Below are 21,621 nucleotides of genomic sequence, written 5' to 3' on the forward strand. Positions count from 1 at the left end.
CCATTTGAGTTGTACTTCTCCTCGCGCCTAGCACTCAGCTGGATCGCATCGGTGCGGGTGAGGGAGCAGCTAATGGAAGAGCCGCACAGCCCACCTCCCCCTTTGGAAGGCACTTGGGCCCCTGAACTGCTCCCTCTGTAAGAAGCTGCAAAAGTGAAAGCCCTCGCAGGGAGTTTCACGTCCGAGCTCACGCTTCTACCCTGGGGCAATCCCCGCCTTGCGGCCACGGGGTCCCGAGCAGGGAACACCGCAGCCACCGCCCGCTGGAGGCGGCCATGGCTCTCCGCCCGCCCGGGGCGGTTCCTGGCCCGGCCCCCGGGTGGAGCAGGCAGCGGCGGGGCCGGAGCTCGCTGCTTTTTCTGCGTCTCACTCGGCGCTCCCTGCGGCTCTGGGCGGCGGCTCGACGGACGCTCGCGGTGAGGGAGCTGCCCGCGGTCCGGGGCTCGCAGCCGCTTTGCGAGCCGGGCGCTCGCTGTCGCTCACTGTCGCTCACTGTCGCTTCTGTCTTTGCAGACTCGGATTCGGCTCCAGCCCCGACCCTGCGAACCGTGGAGATGGCGAAGGTGAGGCGGGAGGCATCGCGGAACGGCCGCCCCGCAGTGGGCTCCCCTGCCTGCCTGCGGGCACGGCTCTCTTGCAGTTTCTGGTTTCTTTCAGGTCTTCCTTAAATCGGCCCATCCCCGAGCCTGGCGGGGGATGTGGAGAGAAGGAGGAGGACGGGGAAAGTGGCCGATCATGTGAGGGACACGTCATGCGCTGCTCACTTTTTTTTTTCCTTTTTTTTTTTTTTTTTTTTTTCCTTTTTTCCCGTCAGTTTCCACTAATTTGGCCAACTTTTCGGGGCTGCGGGTTTACGCCGTGCCTGGGCGGAGGCTCTTTCCGCTGGAGGAGGAGGGAGAAAAATCCCGGGGCTTTGGGCCTCCCTTACTCGCTCTGTTCTGCAAGCTTTGCAGCCGCGAGTACCGCTCTCCCTTCCGTCTCCGCGCAGCGCCCTGCCGATGTCCCTGTGCTTGAGCCTGGAGCGGGGCTTGCGATACGAGTCAGCCACATCGCTTGTATATACCCCATCCCTGCTCTGACCGGTAAAATAGGAACTTAGTTGCTTATCTGTGGGCTTTGTACGGCTGTAGAAAGTGCAAAGCGCTTCCCAAAGGTCGCGGTGACTGCGGTTCTGTCCCGTAGCTCCGTGGCAGTTGGACTGGGTGCTTCGCGAGGTCCCTTCCAACAGGACTATTCTATTCCTAAGCAGTAGCGTTATAGCTAGGACAAAGTTAGGATTTGTTTAAGAGAAAGTTTTGAATGCCAGGAATAATAACAGCCCGTAGGAATATCATTAAATTTAAGTGAGCTGAGTCAGTTATTTATTATTCATAAAATGATTTGACTTATGTTTGGGATTAAGTGCTCTCAGATGAATGTTGGGATTAATTGATAGGAAGACACACTTGTGCACAGGCACTGAAATGTGCATTTGTGCTCTGGTTTGTCTCACCTTTTGAAAAGATGTTGCATCTAGAGGAAGGAACTTTGTAATTTATTTGCTACTTTGCTGCCAGTGCATGAACTGAGTGTATGATGATGATTGCTGGTATTTGATTATATGCTTAATGAATGAATAGACAGCCAGTTAAGAACTGCTTGATAAAGTTGGGAAAGGAGGTTCAGAGGAAACTTCCTCATAGTAAAAGCATGGAAGTTTGCAATTCGTTTGTAGCCTGTTCCACTGAGGCATTAATTCTTGACCTTTGTTGAAGCCCTTGGAGCTGGTGGTGTTTGAGAGATGTCTGGATGAGGTGCTATGAGATATGATTTACTAGCTTAGAGGTAGTAATGGTAATAGGAGGACAGGTGGACTAAATGATCCTGTAGGTCCTCTTCAACCTTGTGATTCTATGATTCTATCAAGCCTTGTACCAGGGAGGTCTTGCCTCCTGTTCCCACATTCAGGTGGCTGCTTCCCCCCGACTTCCGTGGCACTCTGCCTGTGAGGTGATGCAGGCAAGAAGGAGAGTGTTGAAGCTTTGCATCCTATCATTCCTTTTAGAAAACAAACTAATATGCTCTGATCCTCGTGGCAGGAACCTGTTTTTAACTTCATTGCACCATGGAGCAGTGGTTAAGAAATGAAAATATGAAAATAGGCACAAATTAATATCAAAATGCAGAAGATCAATTATCGGCAGTTACTTATATGTGAAACCAGAGGTTCAGCATTTAGAAAGGCTGCAGAGCACAGAGTACTGAAGTCCTGTATAGGTTGGATATATCAATGAAGAATAAAACCTCTGAAGAAGGTGAGTTATCTTTGGAGACCCTGTCACTGCAGTACTTGTTCACTCTCAGGCATGGCAACAGTTCTTTTTTTTTTCCATGTTGTTGAGGGAGTTTCTGTGCTCTGTGTCCAGGAGAAAAAAAGATTCATTCATCTTGTGGAAAACTGCAGCATGCCATAGTGTGCTGTACTGACTGGTCTCTCCATGCCTGTCTTTTTTCCCTTTGACTGGAGAAATGCTGCAGTCCTAAGACACAGGTCTTTTCCTACACATCCATATGCGTAGTGAACTTTGTTTAATGCGTAGACATGTATGAGGCAGTCCCTTCCCGCTTGATAAACTACCTGCCTTGGAAGTGCTATTTCGTGTTATCTGATTGGGAAATCTTATAAGAATGCAACAGGAATATATTCTGTTTGCGTGCTGTGGGCTGGTCTGTTTTGGCCTGTTACTCCCCAGCTTTTTGTGGAGACCATTTTGCATCTCCGTTTATAAACTGACAGTAAAGGACTGCTTGCAGTTGGTGCAGGTGTAACTGCTGTGTGCTGTACAACAGTTCCTGTTCTGCCAACCTGTGGATGACTTGGTCTGGTGGTTGGTGAGACACTTTGTTTGTTTGTTTGTTTGGAAGGCACTTTCCATTTCCATTCTCACCACTCCACAGTTCTTCTGTGCCACCTTGTAAACAGATGGAGGGTTAAAATAAAAATGCTGCTGCGTATCACCTCCTCTGCACTACACGTTGGGTTTTCCAGTAGGAAACTTATGTAGCTGCTGTGTAACATCCTGAAGGGGGTTATCTCTTCATGTGTGGGAAACATGGCTACAAGTGGGTGTGGGCCAAGAGTAGCTGGAAATAAATCTGAATCGGTTCAAGTATGGTCTTTTGTTTGCTGACCATGAATATTTTTTAATTGAATAGTGGGTAAGCATTGTGAATGGGAAATTGTGTGTGTGGTAGGAAAAAATAAGGGAACCTCATTAGGTGGCTATTGTTGATGTTACAGATAATGCTGTTACCAGGATATGTGGCCACATGGTGCCAATTTGTAAAGTGAAGCTGTCTTTTGGGAGAAATAATAGCTCTGAGGTGCTGCTCGGGAGCAGTTTGGTTGATGAGGTAACTTCTTGTCCTTCTGCAGACTTCTATTACAGCAGAATAAACAAAGATGTGAAGCAACATGGATTTCCTTGTTGGAGGGGCATGACCTGGATTTTCTCTTGCTTCAGAGTCTTTTGTTCTCTTTCTACCTCTGCCTTTTCATGCCCACTTTGTGTATCTGTAACCTTCACCAGTCCTGTTGACAGGTGTCTTGAGAAAATGGAAGCTGCTCGTTATTTCTAGTCTACCATCTCAAATTGTCTTTGTGCTGCCCGCGATTGCTTAACACTCAGCTTAATGGGGCACATAGAAAGAAAGACATGTGGTTAGGCTTTGAGTGTTACAACCCTTCAGTATTCTTTCTGTCAAGGTCTTGCCTATTGTCTTCCCTTTGGTTTTACCGCCCTCTGTTTGGAATGCTGATTTCTACTAAGTGATCCAGATTACAAATGGATTTTATATAAAAGTTGATTTGTGTTTTCCTTTCTGTTGTTCTTTGGGTGGAGAGAGGAACTGCTCTGAGGGAGGAAATTACTGACCACAACAATAGTGTCCTACGAGGCTGTACTGTTACAGTGAATCTAATTTGCACAAACAACAAGCTGCTTTCTTAGAGATACTAGAAGTAGGATAATTTATTTACCTCTGTAAAAACTTACAAAGTTTGTAAATAAATCTGTCAGAAATTCTTGTATCAATCTGTTATTTTGTTGAGGACATCTGGTTCATAGCTCCTATTGCTGATTCTCCATGTGACTGCAAGTTGACTTCAGTGGTTCACATAGTGATGATGGTTGTGAACTGATGCTTACTCTCTCTTTCTGTGGCCCAAAAGAACTGTCTTTGGGAAAGAAGGTGCAGCTTTTTCTTTCCTGGGCTCAGTTTCTTGCCACTGCTGATCTTTCTGCCCACTGATTGTTGTAAATAAGAAGCTGAGACCAGGATAACTGGTAATGGCACACCTTGGTCGGTGGAACATTTTTGGATGGATTTGCAATTGTTAAATATAACTGGACATGTACCGCCATACCTTGACGGCTGAGTCACTGCACTGCTCTGAATGGCTTGGTATGTAGCTTCTTGACAGGCAGATCGGCTCAACACTTTCTCAGTGCTGGGGCATGTACGGTCAGCATTAGGTCTGCCCATAGGTGGATTCTAAAGGTGCTTTTAGAACTCAGATCTGACTAGGTCTGATAAAACTATGTCCAAGGTTGTCTTATATGAACAGTCCCTGCTGGTAGTCGTGCTTGGTGTGTGCTGGTGTACAGTATTAAGGTCAGCACATGTAACTGGAGGTTCTCCCACTACAGATGCTGTGTCTGTGGTGCCCAATTGATGAGCATTTCTGTTATCCTGAATGGCAGAGCTGCAGCAGTATTTCTGATGGGCTAGTTAAGTGCCTTTCAAGGAGTCTGTGATTGCTTAAGGATGATAGTGTAGCCAAAATCCAGTAAATAATGCATGCTTGAAGAAAGCGTGTGGAACATAAATGGCATCCAGTCATCAAGATAACTTTTATTTTGCAGCTGCACCAAGAACTGCTTATCAGATTTTGTGTATAGTGAGGTTTTCCCCAGTGTGTTTTGAAAGGGAATTATGGAAGATTGCTTGGTTAATAAAAGCAAGAAGGATAATGCAGAGTGATTTTTAATCTAGTGTTTAGTGTTTGCTCATACCTTCTCTAGAACAGACAGAGAAATGCTGGGTCATTGTTGCAAGACTTAGGAATCACTCAGGGAAATACCACTTGCTTATAACAAGATAAGCCAAGGAAAACTTTTACTTAAAAACCAGGGATTACTTTATCTGAGATAGATTGACCTGACAGGGATTTCCAAAGGAAGGTCATGGTAGTTGTATAGTGTTGGCTTTATAAAGTGATATGAAGCAAAGCAGTAGGAAATACCCTTTTGAATAACCCCATGTTGGTCAGTATAATAATAATGGAGGAGAAGGAAAATACAGACTTCTCAGTCTTTGCCTGTTCTAGCAGATTAAATTTGATTTTATGATATTGACACCTGAATCCTTGGGATTCCTTCAAGGAAGTTCTTGGAATTATCTAGCAAAAAAGACAGTAAGTACAGACTGATGCACCTACATTTGAAATATCACCTCAAAACATGCTTGTAATGTTTCTGTTGTAATGTTGTGATGTTTTGTTACTGTTGTAATGCTGAAAAGGAGAACACTTCAGGGGAATTGACATTTCTCTGATGTGTGCTGGCTGCTGGGAAGCACTTATCAGAAAGAAGTTTGTTGTTGCTCTTAAACACAGTTAAACTTTGTGTTCTGAATTTCTGATATAGAGTGGGGTAATCCCAACCTACTACTATTTCTGCTCTGGGAGTGCTAAGGATTCTCTGCTAATAACACGCAGATGGCCTGAGAGGCAGCAGTGCTTCAGGGCAGTTTCTGGTTGGTGCTTTCCAGTCCTTTTTCCTCTGTACTTTTCTGGCTGACCTACCCTAGATGGGTACGTTGACTTGGAACTGAAGCACTGTGAGGCTGAACTTGCTAACTCAAGGGAAAGGGAAAGGCTGTGTCACAGAGGCCAGGTGGTTGTTCTGCCCGTGAAATAACCCGGCCTTATTCTTAGTGGGTTCCTTTGCGTTTCCTTTTGTACTCTTCCTTGAGAGTGGAAAAATGCTCTTCCTTTGCTAATTGCTACTTCAGTATGACTGTACCTACAATGAAAGATTTCTCCTGCTGTTAGAAAGCCTCCCTGTTCCCAAAAGCCAGCTGTTTCCCCCTTTGGCTGTTTCTTGACCTCTGTAGTTCTTTAAATTACCTGTATAGATAGATATAGAGCACAGCAGATTCTTGAACTGTCACGTATGCAGCAGGATGGAATCAATTAGTGTGATTCAATTGGTGTGATACTGACTGAAAACTCCAGTGCACTTTGCTTGAAGGAAATAAGTTCTTATTTCCAAACACATCTTGGGTCTCTGTGCAGCTTTTCTGTCCCGTGTGGCCTGTGCAATTAATTTCCCAAATTATTCTAAGGTATGATAATTTCACTCATTTTTCTGCACTCAGGCTCCATTGTGTTATCAGAACTAATTCTGCAAACTACCCTTATGCAAATAAACCTGAATTTAGCTGCTCTGCTGCTGGATGAAAATACAGCAGAACCTTTAGCGAGAGCAGCATTTAAATGCCCACAAATTGCTACTTAGACATGAAGGATGCTATTTGCTTTTGAGTCTTGGATTCAAATTTAGTCTGAGCTCACATACAACTGAAAGACACTTTATCTTCAATATCATATTTTTTTTTTTTCCCTTTTTCTCAATCTTCTTTTTCTCTAGTATACAAGAGGTACTGTGACAGCATTTGCTCCTTTTGATGCCAGAGCTGATGCAGAAGCCCTTCGCAAGGCCATGAAGGGAATGGGTAAGAAGTATTTAATATTTTAGGGAAAGGGCTCTCACTCCTGCTTTGAAACATCCTTTCTGAACTCATTTTTTACACTAGCAGAAAAGGATAAAGTGTATGTTCACATGCTACAGATGACAGTCTCAGAACTACAGAAATCTGGGCATGTTCTAGTTCTGACTGTGCTGCTCTCAATAATGTTTGTTTTTAGATTAACACAAGGAAAAAACATGGCTTGGATAGACCTTATTTAAAAATGAACACTCCACAGGTTTCTACGTGTAGGGTTTTATTGCACAGTAAGTTGGACTATGAACTGAAAGGGTAAAACTGGAAAATTATTGCAGTATAGTAGTAGCTTTTGAAAATGTACAAGTGCTCCCTTGGTCTGGAAGTGAGTTACCGTGTTATGGTTGTGATTAAATACAAAGCACACAGAATGGAGGTAGACTAAGGAGTGGTCTGTTAACTCAGGCTGTAGATTCCTGCCCCAAATCTTTGCCATTATAACAAGTCCTAATTGATACTTTTGAAGATGCCTGTGGGGATAAGCAGGGAAGGGGAGAATAAAGTTCATTAAACCTCAGGTCCGTTGACAAATTCAGTACAGCCAGCAAGATCCTGTGCTGTGAGGATCACTTTGTAACCTACTGTATATAAAATGGATAGTAGCTCCATACTTTCCTACCCTGGGACTTTTAGGGGTACTGGACTGAGTTTTTCTGGGAGTCGACTGAGCGTACAGTCTTATATATATATTATGTATACAATGTCTCGATGTACTCCTAAGTCTCTTGGAAAGCCTGAAAGCAGGGCTCTCTTATAAGCTGCAGCCTGTGTCTAAATGTTCTTTTACCTGACAGCTGCAGAGCTGGGAGCACTGTTTGGAAGTGGGCTCTGATGGAAAGCAGTAAATAGCAGTACTTGGGTCCTCTGCCATATTTTTGCTGTAGCAAAGCACCAAACATGGTGGCTCAGCTAGAGGTCTGGTGGCGCTTGTTATTTACACAATTCTGCTGTTTGTCAGTAGGCTTTTATTTTCAAAGCATCTTTTATTCCTGTTTGAGTTTGTGCTTATTCTGTGGTCTTGTTTTTTTTTTTTTTCTGTTTATTTTCTTTGGAGTTTGTTTGTAACTGTTTCTTGTTCTTTCTGACTTCAGGGACTGATGAAGAGACTATTCTGAAGATCCTTACCAGCAGAAGTAATGCTCAACGTCAAGAAATTGCATCTTCTTTTAAAACATTATTTGGCAGGGTGAGAAAAAGAAAAAAAATGAGCTGTATGTGTCCTTTGATGATTAGTTGTGATAGTGAGGCACATTCATCATGGTTTCTGTGAAAGATTCCTTTGAAGAAAATTGAGTTTAGCTTCTGTTCCCCTTTCTTCTTCATATCCTTAATGTCTGACTAGGTTAGAATACTCAAGTTAGATTATCAAAAGAAAGAAATGTTGGTTTTGATTGATTTGTTTCTTCCATGTACACTGTTATAATATGTCTTATGTTTTAGTGCAAAAACTTGCATAGTTTCCTGTTAGTATGATTTTAGTACTGACCTTATCCTCAGTATGGAAGGAATTATTGAATGTTTCGACTTAATATCTGCTGTGTAAAGCAATAGCAGGAAAACAGTTTTTTAGAGCTAGAAAATGTGATAGAAACAAAGCATATCAGCAATGAATGGTGTCCCCCAGGGGTCAGTGCTAGGACAGATACTCATTTAATGTCTTCATTAATAGCATTGACAGCGGGGTCAAGTGCACCCTCAACAAGCTTGCAGGTGACACCAGGCTGTGGGTGTTGTTAATACACCTGAAGGATGGAATGCCATTTAGAGGGATCTAGATAGGCTTGAGCAGTGGGCCCAGGTTAACCTCATGAGGTTCATCAAATCCAAGTGTGAGATCTTGCTCCTGGGTCAAGACAACCCCTACTACCAATACAAGCTGGGGGATTTAAGGATGGAGCACAGCCCTGTCAAAAAGGACCTGAGGGTACCGGCCAGTGGGAGGCTGGACATAAGCCAGCAATGTGACCTTGCAGCCCAGAAAGCCAACTATATCCTGGGCTGCATCAAAAGAATTGGCATGGGAGGTGATCCTTCTCCTCTGCTTTGTACTAGGGAGGCCACACCTGGAGTACTGTGTCCAGATGTGAAGTTCTCAGTATGGGAGAGATATGGACCTGTTGGAATGCATGTAGAGAAGGGCCACAAAAATGATTCAAGGAATAAAACACCTCTCCTATAAGGACTGAGAGAGCTGAGGCTGTGCAGCCTGAAGAAGAGAAAGAGGCCTTTCAGTGTCTAAAGGGGGGCTGTAAGAAATAAATGGACAGACTGTTCAGCAGGGTCTGTGTTAAGAGAACAAGGGGAAATGGATTTAAACTTAAATAGACTTAGGTTGGATATAAGGAAAAAGTCTTTTACAGTGAGGGTGGTGGGGCACTGGAACAGGTTTCCCAGTTATATGATGGCTGGCCCACACCTGGATATGTTCAAGGCCAGGCTGGGCAGAGCTCTAGGCAGCCTGATTGAGCTGTGGGTGTCACTGTTCATTGCAGGAGAGTTGGACTAGATGATCTTTAAGGGTCCTTTCCATCACTAAGGATTCTATGATTTCATGATTCAGGTTTTCCAAGTGCACAAGCATTTTTTTTTTTTTTTTTTCCCCTCCTCTTTATCTAGTTACATTTGTTTAGGTCATATACCAGTTAAAACAAAAAAGAACCCTATCCTGTGTCCTTTTCAATGCATCTCCAGAGTCTTCTAACTTGCAGATACACAAGGTGCCCCTTTGAAGTCTTCAGTCATTATTCATTACGGTACTTTTGTTCTGCACTAGGATCTTGTGGATGACCTGAAATCAGAACTTACAGGCAAGTTTGAAACATTGATGGTATCTTTGATGAGACCAGCACATATTTTTGATGCTCATGCACTGAAGCACGCAATCAAGGTGAGAGGGAAAGGACTGAATGTGTTTTATAAAATTTTTGTTGGTATTTTTGGTATGTTGGTATTTTCTGTGTGTTGGAATGAACATCCGGTTGGTAAAGGGAAAGCTGATAAAGTTCTTTTTTAATTTTAGGAAGAATTGTATATAATATGCTGCAGAAAAGAAAATGCACAGTATTGTAATCAACCAATGCTTTTCTGAAGTCACTCCTGTTCAAGTGCAAGCAGCAGTGGCTTTTCTTACAGGCAAAGCAGACTCAGATGTGGTTACTTTGGCTCTTGTGAATTTTATCCTAGTGAAAGTGAGGAGTTCCTGTTGTGGCTACGTGTAATGAGAGGGCAGCAACTATTTGAAGGTCTCATTTACAATTCTGTTGTAAAATGTGCTTATTTGTGGTGGAAAAGGGGCAAGGCACAACTGATAGTAAGGTAAAGATCAATGACAGAGTATGAACTACCGCTAAGATGGAAACCATTTGGTTACCTTCATGTCATTGACTGTGACAGTGAAGAACTGAGATGTCTGTGTGTATTTGTACATGGAGAGGCTCATTTGAATCCTGCAGCAGTGAGCTTTTTGTAAGCATTGGGTTAGTGTTTGCATATAATCATGCCAGAATTGAAATAAAAAATTCCCAGTTCTCTACTCTCAATATATGAGATAATAATAAGAAAAAATTCTCTGTTTGGTCCAAGTGTATAAATAATGCTTGCCTTTTGATTGTCAAAGGGAATAATTGCTTTCCTGTTGCTATCAAATCAACCGTTTCTACTTGCACCCTAGGGAGCAGGAACCAATGAGAAAGTGCTGACTGAAATTCTTGCCTCCAGAACACCTGCTGAAGTGCAGAATATTAAACAGGTGTATATGCAAGGTAAAATTCAGCATAAAATAAAATTCTGGATTCTCATATCAGGTCTTTCAATACAGTTTTAACACGTATTTCAAACAGGACCTATCTGTGAACAGGGGTGTGCGTGCAGCAAGTGGAATTTTGTTCTGCTGAGCTGGGAAACTTCATATTACTAGAAATTAGTGTTTGAGTTGTAAACAAAAAGTGCTTTTTATTTGGGCCTATGGCTGGGATATGCATTCTTTTGTGCCTTATGCTTAGAATTTGTCCAGATGTATTTCTTTGTCTTACCCAGGGATTTCTGTTTGGAAATTAGAAACCTGGTATAGATTTTCTATTATTACTATTATTATTATTATTTCCTTTTTTATTTATTTTATTTTTTATTATTGTTATTATTATTATTAACTTATCATTTTATTAAAATGCATTTATGCTAGAGCAGGTCCAGCTTTCCGGTGGTCTACAAGAGTACGTGCATTCATCCAATGATCATGGGGGTTTATCTTTCTGAGGCAGTGATTAATTCAGCACATCTGAGTGGGGATTCAGAATCCTGATTCCCAACACAGAAGGAATCCTCATGTTTTAATAAAGTGTAGGGACAAAATGTATGGAAACAAGATTTTTCTGGGCTTACACTTGCTGAATAGATACTGCTGTATTTCAGATTAACCCCAGATGTGTATGGTCTTCAGCTCCTTGAAGAGCTGGGCCTGTGTGTTACCCTGCATTTCAAAATACTTTTAGCACTGCCGATAGCAGGTGTGAGGTACTATCTTTTTATCTTTTTACAATAACATTATGTTATAAGGCAGAGTATGTCCAGCTGTTAAAGCTGTTTCTGATGCACAATTCTGTAATGGTGTTGCTCTTTTGCAGAGTATGAGGCCAACTTGGAGGATAAGATCACAGGAGAGACATCAGGCCATTTCCAGAGACTGCTGGTGGTCCTGCTGCAGGTGTGTATCTCTTTGTATTCATGCTTGCATGTGTATATGATTTTCTTTCTGTTTTGATGTCTGATGTGTGTTAGTTGTTTTCTGCTCACTGACTAGCATTCTTAGACCAAATGATAGGCAGGACTGGTACTGAAACTGAGTTAGTTCCTCTGAACCTACAATCTTGAGCTCTGTTACAGGCTGTTTCTACCCTTGCTTGAAAAGCTTCTGTGGTGTTTATGGTATGGATACAGCAGAATGTCTGCTCTGTAGGTTTTTAAAGGTAATAAGGCAAGCAGAATTGAGAAGTGAAGTTGATTTCGAAGAAGGTACATTACAGATTGACTTCTCACAATAACTTTTACAGGCTTAATGTATCAGTTTGACTTTTGATTCAACTATCAATTTAATAGCTTGTATATTTTTCTTTAGGCAAACAGAGATCCTGATGGCAGAGTTGATGATGCTCTTGTTGAGAAGGATGCTCAGGTGGGTGAATGACTCTTTTGAGGGGGAGGAAGGGTGAGCATCTCTACCAGTTCTCTTGTAAAGACCCTACACAAATATAGTTTAAATGTCAGAGAGAATTTTTTGTTTGTTTGTTTAAAATATATTATGCTGTGATTTTATGTGTTCTAGAGAAAAGAAGTGAAAAAACTGGAGTGTTGGGATCAAAACTTTTGTGTTTCAGCATAAAGTATGACTTGTTTTGGTGATTAAGTCACTAGAAGAGAAAATTATGATTGCTGAGGCTTTGTGATTCAGAGATCTCACCGCTGGAAAACTCAGAAGTGTTAACAGTTTATTCTTTAATGCTCAATTTGGGCTTCTCTAAATTCAGCCCTTATGTCAAGTGTTATGTCCTTGTCACAGGGAAATGGTAATGCTAATCAGTGAAGGATGCCTCCAGGGAGGATAAAACAATAAAAAGAGAAAGGATTCCAAATACCCTATGCTACTGTAACAAAATGGCAATCCAATATTTTTCCTCTATAGAGTTTCTAGGGACACACCTGTTGCCATTTGCGAGTATGTTCCTTGGCTGGATTGCTGATCATTAAACTGTGCTGTAGGCGGGAAGAGGAATACTGACAGTAAACAATATCCTTGAAGAAGTCTTTTGCTAGTTTCTGTTGGCTTTTGTTGTAAGCACAGGCACTATTTTAGTGGCTGGAGTACAGAATGAATGCAATGCATGTTTCTTCTCAACAGTTTGAAATGGATCTCCATGTTACAGATTTTCTTTCATAAACTGTTAGCGAAGATAGGAGAAAACGAATGGGTTGTCCAAGATGGCAAGGAGGGAAAGAAGCTCACCAGATCAATTAAAGATTCTTTTGAAAGTAGGGCAAGGTGCACAGAGACATTGGCAAAATCTCTTCTTGGCACAGGCCTATCATTTGTTATGTGAAATCAGAAAGCATCTTTCTCCTTCTGTTAAAATTTGTATGGGGCCAACCAGAGCCTGGCAATTAGTGAAGCAAATATTTAAATGGCTAAACTGACTCTTTCATGAAACCATGCCAGTTTTACCTTTAGCTGGGTTTATGTAGCTGAAGAAAGTCATGAACCGCAGTCCTTGTTAGATAGGTGCCTCTTTTTGACTGTCTAAATTTAGGAGGCACCCTACCTAAATATAGAAAAATTCCTCCGTTTTTAAAATGTTCTTTGTGGTCTGCTGTGTGCATTTGGCTTGAGCTGGGACCCACACAGGGTGGTGTTCTGTCATGTTTCTCTTAATGATATCTTTGTGTTCAACAGCTAATGTAACTGGAATAGATTCAGAGCATTTTCTAATGATTATTGCCAGGTACAGATGGTCAGAACTGAAGTATGTGACTGCAAATGCAAGACTATGTCTGGCTTCCAGATGTTTCCATTGATTACTATGACATTCCGGGAAGGATATGAAATATTCGAGTATAACTTTTTAAATTCAGTGGTAATTTTCAGTGATCTCAGACAAAATTAAAACCAAACAAACATAATTTAAATAAAAGTGGTTGGGGAAAGGACATTTGAGATGGTTTTATTATGTAGGGAACTATTAAGAGGAGAAAGTTTAACTATTTGGAAGATGTTTTGTGTTGCTTTTTTAAACTATGCAGTTGAGGCACATTTTGAGTGTTGTGCAGTAGCAAAGCACACGAAAACTTAGTAGTGCGGTTGTAAAAATACTTGAGACTTGTTTTATTATTTATGAACTGTTGTTCCTGGCAATGATAAGATCGGTAGAAGTGGCACCTGGTTTATCACCTGTTTTCAGTTTCTTTATAAGTGGATGGGTTGGAACTGAAATCCCTGGTTGTTGGACTCTGCTCTGATTTAATGGGTATTGGAACCATTATTCAGAGTACTTCTTGGGATAGCTATTATGTCCTGGGAAGGATTTTTTTGTGTATCATGATGGGAGAAATGTATTGAGATCCATTATGTGTAACTAAGGAAACATTTAGAGAAGAAATGGGTACACTGGGTAGCTGTTTGCCCCAGTGAGGTGGGAGGAAAAAAGCTATATTCTCTGATATGCAAAACCTTTTTCCTGATGTCCGGTTTAGCACACAATTTGAAGAAAGGCTTCTGAGTTTTAGACAAAAGAATTAATTTATTTTTCTGAATTTCTAAAAACATTCTACTTTACTATAGGCTGCGAGTAGCATTCAGACTTAGCTGAAGAGCAGTCACTGTGCTTTAACACAGTTACAATTTGTTACCAGTGTAATTTTATATTGCTTAAGAATTTAGCATTTCACAAGTACTGTTTCTGCAAGCTTTTGAATCCATTTTGGCACCTCTAGTTTGGAAAGCTCCCGAGCCAAGTAAACATAGTTGTCCCATTGAGATGAGTCATATTATAATGACGTTTTGCCAGTTTGATTGAAAAAAGGGAAGAGAAAAAACAATTTTAGGAATAGATTTTTCTCTCTTAGATGATGGCAGTTTCTGAAAACTTGGGGCTTATGAAAGGGACTGTGCACACATTCAATGTTAGGGCCTTAAGCATTATTAAATGCTTTCACAGTCAGTTTCAGAATTTATCATTTATTTTCTTCCAAAGTCACTTTAGTATTTTATCTCATCTTTTCCCCTCCAGCTATTGCTGATTGGTGAGTATAATGCTCCTTAGAGTAAGACAAATGGTACTTTTTTCAACAGGACGTGTAATCACATGACAAATTCTGCTGTTTTGTTCTTTTCAATTTACAACAGGTTTTGTTTAGAGCTGGGGAGCTGAAATGGGGAACAGATGAAGAAACATTCATCACCATTTTGGGAACTCGAAGCGTTTCTCACTTGAGGAGGGGTAGGTGATACGGTGCATGTATGGCTAAAAACTTCTGACTGAAGTCCTGGCATTACCCTGACGATGGTAAAAGTGGTAGTTGTTTCTGGTACTGCATTGGTGAAGTCCAGCAACCTCTATTCACTTCTCTTTTTAGTACCCACAGTTTTGTTTCCCATATTTTTTTCCCCCATAGCAAGAAGCAGAGATCAACTGCTGCTTGAGGGAGTGGTGCAGTAGATCTGAGGGACAGCTGGAGTGCTTCTTGCTGGATGCATGTTTACATTTACTTTTGAAAGAGGTCATGGTAATAAAGTGACGATAACAGTCTGTTATGAGTCACCATAATCTGAAACAATCTACCATTTCCTAGGTGTGTTTTTTTTATTAGCTCTTAATAAATAAACAATATTTTTTTTCCTCCTTCTCACCTGTTCATAAGTCTGTTTTACCAAGCTGCTTAGGTCACTGGAGTTAATGAGCAGTAAGTTTTTCTTTCATTCTCCAGTCTTTGTTTTTCCTTTATCTTGGATTCATTGGATTTTCAAAGCTAATTTTATTTGTGATTTTATTTTTATTTTTAAACTGCTGTAGGCAATAAAGTAATCCTAAAGTTTGTTTTATATATCCAACATTACCTAACATGATGGGAATATAATATTTTATAACTACTGATAAGACAGCAGTTTTCTTTGGATGCAGAACAGACTGCCAACAGGACAGCCTGGGCAAAGCTGAGTGGATGTAGTAGCCCAGCATTGAAAAGATCTCAGATTCAGCCTGATGGCAGCATTGCCCTGGGTAAAATGTTTAAGGCTTCCTTCAGCTTCTCACCTTCCCTCTTTCTACTGGGTATGTTCACAGAATCCCAGTATGACTGAGATTGGAAGGGCCTGCTTGAGGTTAAACCCATGCTCAAGCAGGGACATTTGGATCAGACTGCCGAGTCCTCCTGTCTATTGGTCTATTAGGACACCTGGATATTTTTCCACAAAGCTGCTTTCCTGCTAGGATGTCCTCAGCATGTTCTGGTTCATGGCATTGCTCCTCTCAAGTTATGTAGGAATGTGCTGTATAATAGCAGTCCAATAAGAAATAGGTATTTAAAATATTTCAGAGCAGAGAAGGAGTGAACAATAGCATTTGCGCAGTGGATAACGAGATACAGATGGCATTAACCTGTACTGAGGAGGATTCTAGGAAAAATGCTGACAATATGTGTGTGACTGTAAGCATGCTTTCTATTTTCCAGTGTTTGACAAATACATGACTATTTCTGGCTTTCAAATTGAAGAAACCATTGACCGTGAAACCTCTGGTGATTTGGAGAAGCTGCTTTTGGCAGTTGGTAATTACTCGAACTGGCCTTCTTTTGTTTACTCCCAAGCCTTCTTAAATTGCAGTTGTTACAGGATTTGGCATGAAAACACGGTTCTTTCTTAAATTACTCACCTGGGGTCTATTTTTGTATTTAGAGAATAGGCTTTTACTCTTTATGAGATGGAGGCAAGGAGGGGGAGTGGGGAAAAAGTGGGAACAATGGTGTTGCTAACTGTGCTCTGTTCAGTAGTGCGTACCATCACCAGAAAGTGAGACAGAGCTCTGCCTTTGGTTGAATTCTTGGCATCCTGCTTACCATGCTGAAGTGGGTTTGTAACTGGGAGTGGAATTTGGCAAGTGATATTTCTTTTCAGTTATAACTCTTAGAACCCAAAGAGTTGTAGTAGGGGAACAGTTTAGCTAACTGTAAGCATTTGTATACAATCATATATAATTGTCCACACTGGAGAAAATGATGCGGAAGCGTTCAGCTTGTCTTGCCAGTGAAAGATTGCCCTATGGTTGAATAACAGTCAGTAATTTAATCTTTTGCCTTTTTTCAGTGAAATGCATCCGAAGCGTGCCTGCCTATTTTGCTGAAACTTTGTATTATTCCATGAAAGTATGTATATATTTTTCTACATGTCACTTTCCATCTCCCCTGGATATCGTCCTCCTTTTCACTTGTTTGTCATTTCTTTTTTTTCCCCACCGCAAATGCCAACAGGGCACTGTATCACTAAGCATCTACCAAAGGTTTAGGGAATGCAGATCTGGGGCAGATCAATTCATATGCTGCTTTTTTACCCCTCCCTGTAAATTTCTCAGACCATAAGTATTTTACAGGAAACATCAGTCTCATCACCTGTTTTTGGCCTTGATCTTGTTACGATGGAAAATGTCTGGCTAGATTCACTGAGCACCTTCAGCTGAATAAAGACTTCATTGCCTTTATTTAGGTGGTGGATATATTTAGGAAGTCAAGATGACCAAAGCTGAACTGCCATTTGTGCAATCTATTGCTCTTTGCTTTGGATGAGAGTGTTTAGAGACTAAAGGTGCAGTTAACTTTGAAACACAAACATAATGACCATCCTGTTTTGAAAGGGAAAATAAACTTGTAAGAGAAAAACAAAAGCAATCTGAACAGCTATAAAAGCTTTAGCAGGGGAACCCTATTGGTTCACACAGCTGTGCTTTTCTTCACCTCACCTCATCTTGGATGGGAAGAGAGAAGCAGAGAATATATATTACTAACTTACATTGGACAATAGTAATTAAAAGAAGAAGAAATCTTTCCTTTCTTCCTCTTGCTGACCAAACACACCAAAGTGTGCAAACTTTTTTTTCCCCTACGGGCTTAAGAATCTTTTTAATTTCTATGATGAGATGCTTTACTAAAGCCTATGAATGAGATCCCAGATATTTATATATATAAAGATGGTTAATCTGTTTCCATAAGAAAGAACTTCATCATTAGTAAATTTGGCAGAAGAGTTTATACTCATAATTTAGCGGTTTGGTATGACAAAGTTCTACAGTGTCTGCTTTCATGCTAAGGTGGGGCAGAGCCGAGCTTTTACCAGACTTTACTATCAAATCCTACTCAGAAACAACTGGACTCATTCCATAACTTCTGAGCAGCTTTAGGGCACTTTTAGATGTAACCCAAGAATGTTACACCCAGTCGAAGGATTGAGTGGCCCTGGACATTAGGCTGAAGATGATCGTGGGGACTCTGCCAAGTCCTTCCTTGAGGTGCACTAGCAGGTCAGCATGTGACAATCTGTATTGCTTCAGCTTGTGTGGAGTCTGACGTGTCTGGGCAGGAGGGGTCAGGATGTTGGTCTGACAGCACTTGCTAGTGCAGAAACTTGGAATATTTAAAGCCAGATGAATAAAAGAATTGCATGGTTGGAAAAGGCAGAGGAAGTTTGCCTTCTAATAAACAGCTGGATAACTTGTGGAATGGATTGGTCTGCCTGTGCTCGCATAGTCATTGTTGAGATTTATGTACCCGCTTCCAGAACTCACTGCAGGTTTGCAGTCTGAGACTTCATTGAAAAGATGATTTGTGTGTGCTTCTGGTTGTAGTGATCAGACGTGCTACTGTGTAATCTTGGAACTGGAGGGTTTAAAATTTATCTGGGTGCTCACAGTTGGAGTCTGTGGAGATGTAACACAAAATAAGAGGGTTGAATGTATGGCACCTCACAGACTTCTGGGGCTTAGAGCACCTTGCATTGCTGGTCCTCTGTTCTACACACTGCAGTGTGGATGTCTTGTGGTACTGTCCTATAAATCCCATTTTGGTATAAGAATGTAACGCAGGAGTGTTTTGAGATACCACTTGCTTTGTTGTTGTTGTTTTATTACAGTATTTGTCTGGAACAAACATATAATGTAATATTTAAACTCTTCTCTTTAGGGGGCTGGCACTGATGATGAGACCCTGATCAGAGTGATGGTTTCAAGAAGTGAAATCGATCTGTTGGATATTAGACATGAATTCAGAAAGAACTTTGCAAAATCGCTGTATCAGATGATTCAGGTAAAACCACTTCTTTGTTGTCAGGGGAAGCAGGGGGAGTTAAGAAGTAATTGTTTCCACTGTTTATGAGAGGGAAGCAGTAATGCAGGACAGCATAGGGTGCTCTGAGGACAGCTGTGGTTGGCCTGCAGTTCTGTGAAGTGCCAAGCAGCATCATTTAAGTAGGAAACATTTCTTATGAAAAGCTATTTTGTTTGGTTTTTTTTTCTCCCCTCAGTGTTCACTGGGAGACTAGATGTGGTCTTCCCAAAATTACAATTACTCTTATTCTTTTTTTCTTCTGCTTTTAGTTACTGCTTCATTTCCTTTTTCTTTTCTGAGTTCCTTCTGTTTTGTAGTGCTTTAGAGAGGGTGATGGCTCCCGAGGAGTAGCACTGGGGGTTGGAGAGGAAATCTATGATTGTGATGTGGAACCTTTAGCACGACTCAAAAGTAGGATGAAATCTCACAGTGGAGTGATTGTCTGTGTCAAAATCTCCACTGAGTGGATGTGGAGGAGGAGGAAGTGTAGGAGCAAGCAAGAAATCTAGAGCCATGTGTGAGAGGATTGTCATGGATTTGCTGCAAACTTAGATCCCAAATGCTTTTTTTCCTGGTAATGTTTTGGGGAATATTTTAAATGCTCTTGCCACTCCTTAGGTGGTGCTCCATCAATTAGGCTGGGTTACAACATAAAGGCTATTGCATTTGGTGCTGCTTCCAGCTTCTTCTTTGCACTTCCTCATTTGCAGTTGAATGCTTTCTAACATGTAGTAGGCAGCTCAGTTCTACTAAAGGTTTCAGGGGTATTCAGTGTTTCTGAACTTCTTTCTCTGTAAATATAACTCTGGCAGAAGAGGCAGAGAATTTCCTTCTGCCATTCCCGAGTGGAGAGTCATCGACTGATTGGATTTCCTGTGGATGGGATGTGTGTGTAATCTGTTTAGTCTTTCCTTGGCAGCTGCTTTTCCTTGCATTTCTGTGGCTGTGACTCATGGTGACTGGTTTGTTGTATCAACAGAAAGATACATCTGGGGACTACAGGAAGGCACTCCTGCTCCTCTGTGGTGGAGATGATGAATAATGGTGGCAGCGACATGAAGGATTTCTTGTACTCCAGCTTTGCAGCCCTTTAGTTAGCATGCCTAGCTAAGATTTTGCATCTTAATGCTTTATGGCTGTTTGAATTTATATTCATATCGCACTTATTAAAACCAAACATATTACTACCCGGCTGATAATCAGTCCCTTCTCCTCAGACATCCCAACCTCTGGGAATTTCAAGTGCCTTCTGGGTGTATGCAAAAGTCTTCTTCATGGAAGATGAGAACTGAACACAGAATGCAGTTTATTTGCAATTGTTTTGCTGAAATATGGAGGGGGAAAAAAATAATCATGTATTTCCACTAATAATTTAAAGACTTTTTTGGCTTTTATTCCTTACATTTCCACTAAATCTTAAACTAGTTCTAACAATGCAAATGAAGATGTCCTTTGTATGTAATATTTGAATGAATTTGTAGAACATAATACAAGCAGTCATTGGAAATCTAAAGAACCAATAAACTTTTTCCCTCTTGGCACTGTTGTTTGTGGTTTTCAATGGGCAAAGATTCATTTTCATTTAATTCCACTGCTTGAAAGAGTTGGTGTATTTTTCCTACTAGTTTGCAACTGCACATCATGATTTCCAGCCTAGTAGCAGGCAGTATATTGTTGCTGTGGTGATGCTGCTATTTGGTATAGCTGGAATATTGAACTACTGATATCTACTCAGCACTGCATTCTTATTTTGTGCTGCTTTCTTTTCTTGTTTTCTTTTCCTCCAAAGCTGAGAAAGGAGGAGAGCTGTTAGCATCAGTGCCAGAGCAGAGCTGATATGCTGCATTTGTAGGACTGGTTGAAGATTTCTGGGATAGGCACAGGTAAAGAAGATGGGAGGAAAGTGGTCCATACGTCGGGGATCTTGCATGGACTAAGGATGATGAGAGCATGGTGCTGCAACAGGTTAGCAGGGAGCAGAGGGCACAGTGTTAAAGAAACACTGGTCTGCTATATAAGCTGCCTTAAAATTGCTGCTTTCATTTACCATTTATGAATGGCTCTGAAAATTACATTGACACGTGTGGAAAAGAACAAGGGGATTGTTTAATGCATTATGAAGTCTAAACACCACGGTTCTAAACTTAGCTTATCAGTTAGTCACGTACAGCAGCTGTGCAATCTGCACATTTTAATAGTCCTGATGAAATTGATTCTTCACAGATTTAAACTTCCGTATTGAATAAATGTGAAGTTTGAAGTTTTGGAAATTATAACTGTGATTTATTGCTGTAATATCTTGCTAACAAGCACTTGGTTAGTCAAGTAAAATATGAAGAGTTGTTTTAAGTAAACATGTTATCCACTCTAAAACCTTTACTTTCTGTACACACTCACTCACTGTTCCACTCACTATCTCTGTCTTCCCTACTTTTTTGTGGGGGTCCAAATTTGTTACTTACAGACTTAAAACCAACACAAATGATTTTCTTTTGGCAGTTAACTGCTTTTCTCAACCCTTCCTGGAAGTTCTGCTGAATTTCCTCTGTCACTGCCTGTACATGAGGTTGGTAAGGGGTGTGTTCTGTGTCAATGAGATGATCTTAGAGATCTTTTCCAACCGTAATGATTCTATGGTTCTGTCTCCACCATAGCTTAAACTGAAGTATAAGTGCTGCTGCTGCAATCCTGCCCTGCCTTGTTTGTCAGCCTGCACATTCCCCTGACCCTGTGGTGAACTGCTGGAGGGCCCTGGAATGCAGCCACGGAAATACAGCTGGATGCAATGGTTCAAAAGCATTTTAAATTCCATTTTGAATTGAGAAACAGTCTGCAAACTTGAGCTTTCTCAAAGAAGTCAAACTGCATAGAAATACAGTTACTGATTCATGTTTCCAGTATTTGCTATCTAACTTCCCTTTAGGAATACGAAATATA

The 21,621-nt window shown here is 41.1% G+C and overlaps 1 protein-coding gene across 4 annotated transcripts; it reads left to right on the forward strand.

Moving 5' to 3' along the window:
- Positions 1-384: 384 nt before the first annotated feature.
- Positions 385-20,225, forward strand: ANXA5 (annexin A5). 4 transcript variants are annotated; one of them, XR_014945893.1, is made up of 13 exons: positions 385-416; positions 514-563; positions 6,693-6,777; positions 7,920-8,014; positions 9,602-9,715; positions 10,499-10,589; positions 11,451-11,530; positions 11,942-11,998; positions 14,720-14,813; positions 16,045-16,140; positions 16,676-17,882; positions 18,541-18,663; positions 19,664-20,225. XR_014945893.1 is itself a non-coding variant. In XM_015861905.3 (13 exons), the coding sequence occupies exons 2-13, from the start codon at positions 555-557 to the stop codon at positions 19,724-19,726; spliced, it is 966 nt and encodes a 321-aa protein (XP_015717391.1). In that variant the 5' UTR covers positions 385-416; positions 514-554; the 3' UTR covers positions 19,727-20,225. The 4 variants fall into 4 exon arrangements, 2 of the variants coding, with proteins under 2 accessions (XP_015717391.1, XP_015717393.1); XM_015861905.3 differs by having other exon boundaries at positions 16,676-16,734; XM_015861907.3 differs by lacking the exons at positions 385-416; positions 514-563 and adding an exon at positions 782-1,082 and having other exon boundaries at positions 16,676-16,734.
- The last annotated feature ends 1,396 nt before the right edge of the window (positions 20,226-21,621 follow it).

This window comes from Coturnix japonica, chromosome 4 (genome assembly GCF_054131305.1).
Source record: "Coturnix japonica strain WE chromosome 4, WE-NBRP24, whole genome shotgun sequence".
In the NCBI taxonomy this organism is placed as follows: Eukaryota; Metazoa; Chordata; class Aves; order Galliformes; family Phasianidae; genus Coturnix; species Coturnix japonica.